This window comes from Melanaphis sacchari, unplaced genomic scaffold, assembly GCF_002803265.2.
Source record: "Melanaphis sacchari strain LSU unplaced genomic scaffold, SCAv2.0 Contig2037_pilon_pilon, whole genome shotgun sequence".
Lineage (NCBI taxonomy): Eukaryota > Metazoa > Arthropoda > Insecta > Hemiptera > Aphididae > Melanaphis > Melanaphis sacchari.
In genome coordinates, this window is record NW_020270999.1 from 1 (window position 1) to 5,509 (window position 5,509).

General features: G+C 23.2%; 1 protein-coding gene across 1 annotated transcript; it reads right to left on the reverse strand.

Moving 5' to 3' along the window:
* Positions 1-2,120: 2,120 nt before the first annotated feature.
* LOC112593422 lies at positions 2,121-5,022 on the reverse strand (the record flags this gene model as incomplete). Its single annotated transcript, XM_025337812.1, has 6 exons — positions 2,121-2,393; positions 2,871-2,939; positions 3,652-3,783; positions 3,852-3,988; positions 4,092-4,221; positions 4,829-5,022. Coding segments are annotated over 6 exons (821 nt in total), but the record flags the coding sequence as incomplete, so codon positions are not given.
* Between the last annotated feature and the right edge of the window lie 487 nt (positions 5,023-5,509).

The window sequence follows — 5,509 nt, forward strand, 5'->3', positions numbered from 1 at the left end:
TTTCTCTTTAAAATGTATATTTAACTTTTTTATATTTATTTATTTATATATATATATATTTATTATTATATATAATTTATATATATTATAATAATTATTTATTATATATTATTAATTATGATGTATTATATATTCATAGCCTATTTAGCAAACGACGTAACTCCGAAAAATTCAAATTTCATTTTTTTATGTCATTCAATTGAAAAAAAAAATGTGCTTCGATTGGTATTATAATCATAATATTTAAGTGTGTTTTCTTCCATGAAACCGGTTTTAATTGATACGCATTAGTCGTAACTTCGATAAAGAAATAATATAATTTCTATAGAAACCAGCGTATCTCAATAAATTTAAAAATATTTATGTATATTATATTATTATTTTTTATTATATTATGTATGTTGAGTAGCCTGCGCGAATACCGTGCGCAATAGACTCATACACACAACACTCCACCAGTCACATCTTAACCTAACGCTTGACACTCTATTCTCCAAGAAGGTCGTACTACAAACCGATAGCATAGATGTTTACACTTTAAAAATTATAACATTATGGTTATAATTTATTAATATAATAAATTTTATAATTAATGTTTTGATAAAATGCTCAAATAATTTTTAATGTTTATTATGGCATACATTTATAATATTAAAGAATAATTTATAATTTTAATAATATTTAATCCTGCTTCTTTATTTTCATATTTTTACATCTACAAGTGATTTTCTTACATCCACATATTTTCATGTTTCAGTCAAATTAATGTTTTGAGTTCGAAGAATTTTGTATGATATACCCGAAAATTGTTCGCAAAAATGAGCACCTAGTAACACTTTGTGTTGTAATTTGAATAATAATTGTATAATAATGTATAATAATTAGTATTCTTGTGTAATTAGTTTTAATTTTTACATGATTTTCTTAAAAGACAACTTACTAATTCTTATAAATATATCGATATTTTTGGGGAGTATATTTTATCAGCCCCATTTCCTACGACCAAAGTCTACTCGTGCCTATGATGTAAAAATGTTGAGGGTCATCTTTAATATAATATTCAGAATTGTAGCCTATCCCCTGTTAATAATTTATTATTAAATTTATTGATGTACAATGGTCTGACTTATTAATGTAATTATTAGTTTGTAATATTTAGTCGAATTGTTTTGTTGGGCTTGACACGAAGTATGCAATAAACCACTCTGTAGTATTCACGTTTAAATGTCTGCAGGTCCAAATCCAAAATTCAACTTCATCATATTTGCTACATAACTACTTTTATATAAGAAACTGTACTATTAACTTTTTACCTGAATGACTAAAAAAAAAATTGCTTCAAAAAAAAAAAAAAAATTTTACGGTTCATTAGATAAACCTTTCATGAATTATGCAGACTTATGCTACAAAGACAAAATAGAAGATCCAGTAGTATTAACATATTAGAAAAAAAATATCATCTAATTTATTATTGTTAAACTACTTATAATTATAAAATTAAGTAATAATTACAATGATTAATAAATAAATACCTATGTATGTTATTTATATTTTAAACTCGTAGAGAAAATGAATATTTTTTAATATACCCCACGAATATTTTTGATTTAATAATAATCTTAGTATTGTTGTTTATTAATATTCAAATTATTTAAGTATTAACAACTAATTACTTTTGGTGTTAGTTATATTTCGTTAGGAGGTTCTATTTGTGATGAGTCGCCCTAGGCCCATTTTCAAGCGCGTTCTTGAGTGAATAACAATTTTAAAAAATATTCAGGAGCTAAATTTATGAATATTTGTTATGATAAAAATACAAACGTATTTGATAAATCGCCTATAAATTATTGTTAAATTAATTAACTAAGCACAATACAATTATCATTAAAATGCTTTATTTTTATAATAGTTTGTAGTATCTGATATTATAAAAAAAAAAAAAAAAAAAAAATAAAAAAAATATGTTAGTGTTTATAAGTTTATTTACAACTTAGATAATATAGTACACATAGTATTTTAAACCAATAATTAATGTAAATTTCCTTTAAAATTTAATACCTTTAACTGTTTCAAAAAATGATGACGACACATATTATCGTCATATAATTATAAAAGTCATATAATATTCAACTGTAAGTTTATTAATAATTTAAACATGATAAATATTTATAATTAATTTTTACTGCATTGTGTAATAGTTACAATTTTGTTTGTCATTATTTTGTTTTTTCTGTTTAATCTAATCTAGAACACGGTGTAAGCTTAGTTGATTTCCAACCACTAATATATGCTTTTGTTACTGGAAATTGTCCACAACCACAACTTGAATTGAAATCATCTCCATCAAGAATCTCTATTAATATCCCTTCATAGTTTTTTTTTGAGTAAGTCGCCTAAAATAAATAGGATAGGGAAATGATTACAATTTTACTGTGAATTAGAGTGATAAGAGTGAGTCACTGTAATAGATGTGTTAAATTTTAATTAAATTAATTTTATACGTCGTGTTATCATTGTAAACGAAAATTGATTGTAAATGATGAAGATCTGTCAACTTATATCATTAAGTACGTTTTGTGGTGTGTTTTTTGTGTTCAAAATTCAATCGTTTATTGTGAAATATAAATATACTAAATGGTATTAATAATAAGGTATGATCTGTTTGGTAAGGTTATATAAGTTTAAGTTAAAAATATCTCCAGCTGTATATATTTTTTTCCCTAAAGTTTATTTTATTACATATCACACTTAGTTTTTCGCAGTACATTTCATGTTGTTTTCTCCTGCCATCTGTGTATCGGATTTGTCTGATGCTATGATTTAATCCCGTACTAAAATCGGAAATTAAATAACCTTTAAAGTATATTTACTTGATCATATGAAAGCTGAGAAGAGCTCGCACACCAGAGTGATGAATTTGTTGTATTGATGCTACAATACTGTAGTAAAAACAAAATAATTATTTACAGTGTAGAAATACAAAAGTAAAAAATCTAAAGACAAAGACATTATTGAACCGTGTCAAAAATTTGTTTCACTGAGAAAAAAACTGTTATCTGTAGCATATTATTATGGATGAGAAAAAGATTAATTATTGGTATTTTATATTTTATAAGTGTTTTAAGCACATAAAAAATTTTAATTTTACCGGAATACTTCTGAAAACATCATGAATATGAATTTTGTTGAGTTTTGTGGCTACAATATTGAAGTAAAAACGAATAGTAATTTTTCTTTGTAGAGAAAAAAAGTATAAAATTTAAAAAACAAATTGCATATTGAATAAATTCATCAAATATGACATTATTTGCATTTGATGTTTAACAAATTGTTTTATATACTTATAAGATATAATAATTAATAAAATTGCTAAATGGAGTTTGATAAAAAATTAAAAAGGCATTGCTAATTTAATTACCTTCGTATAAAATTTTTTTAATGAAAAAATATTAAATATTTTTTACATATTTTTACTTTTAGGGGTGCAGAACCAGTGTTCTTATCATGTGGGTCTGTTTTATACAATTTGGTACAGCTTAATTGGTATGAACAAAAATAAAATAATTGTTAAACATTTTAATAATTCTATAGGTTAAGTTGATTCTTTAACATATACTATTAAATATATCTACAATATAATATTAATCATACCGTTGAATACGTAGTAATTGCCTTTTTCAATATTAACGGTTGATTATTTGGAATTTTTATAGTACACTGAAGCCACGCATAAATTTTTGACTTATCCATTTTTGAATTAGTTACAGCAGAAGTCACTTGTTCCTGAAAAATTTCGTATAAATGTATGTTTAAATTTAAATATTTTACAATTCTTAAGAGCAGGAACTAACCATAGACGTTACATTAGGATTGGGGCATGATACTGGAACCAAACCATATTTCTTAGTGTCAGAATCACATAAGTTTAGATTTGCAAATATAATATAATACATATCCAACGCTTCATTTGTTATTGTAAAATCAAAACCTTTAAGAACATAATTGGAACATTAACAAATAATATTCATAACTCAAAGGATAACAATATTTTATTGTCCTTAGAAGTACTGATATAAATATAATTTACTTACTCGAAGTATTTGAAAAATCTTTATAGTACGCTCCATTTACGACTAAACCAACTTTAATTTTATGTTTTACTTGTTGTTTTATTCGACTTATAAATGAAGTGTAGTCTTTGGGAGAAACTTTTTGGTTTTCCTTAAAAAAATTAAACAATTTAATCGAAATGAAATTAGCGTGATGTAATATATTCATTTTTATATATAAAAATATACTTGATGCTGTGTTGATTAAATTTTTTTAGCAATGAGTTAGAACTATATGGCTAATTGTCACAAGATAATAAATCATAGCTATCATTACTTAATACTTGTGATCAGAGAATTAAAAATAATGGGTAAACTCAAGTACTATAAATTCAAAACCATGTTATGTATCAATGATTTTTTTATTATACTGATAAAGATATCTTAAAAAATTATATTTTTTGATTAATTTATAATCTCATATAAGAACCTTTCGAAAATTGATGAAATATTTTATTTGTATTTAAGCGTATTTTTATATGATTTTCATAACGAACTGTTTTACAAATACAATTTTATAAAGGTATATAATAGGAATTTACAACTTTTTTTACCACTCCTATAGTAATAGTTAACTACAATAAATTCAATTATATTAATTAAGGTGGTTATGTTTTACATTAAATTTTAAGAATTTTTACATTTTCAAAACATACATTAGTATAATATTAAATATTTAAAATTATTTTTTAATTAAACTATTTTTTTATTTTACTCACATGAATCCATCTTAAATAAATGATAATACCACTTATATTAAATGAATTGATAAAATTGACTAATGGACCCAATGTTACTTTCTTATATTTTTCTTCATTCTTGGGAACAAATATTGAGAGCCAATTCGATTTAGAAAAGAATCCAATTTTTATATAAACAACCTTTTTAGCTTTAACCAAAGTTCTTACTATACCTTTAAACATATAAATATTAATAAATTAAAACATAGTATTCAACATTTAGTATGAACTACATTGATAAATAATGAATTCATATGTTTTTAACAGTTTTAACTTATAACACATGATTTAAAATAGACTGCTATATTCATTTTTACGTTACCGCTAACCGTCATTATTTATTTCTTATTTTTAATAGTTAAATGGTGGATTACTGACAGAATATATGCAGCATACGACAGCATTGATCATTTGATCATATTTCATTTATTAATATAATTTTTTTTTAAATATCTTTTTTGAATGTAAGCAATTGTAATATTTTTTTAGCTATTGTTATTTTTTTTTTAAACCATTTACAAGTGTTGATAAATATTGAAAAATAAATATTAACTGATGAGTTATTTATTTGTTATTCGTTAACTTTTATTATCACGATTTTAATTATAGGGTGTACCCTAAACGCATGTAGTACATTATTTAATCCCCTTTAGACCATAC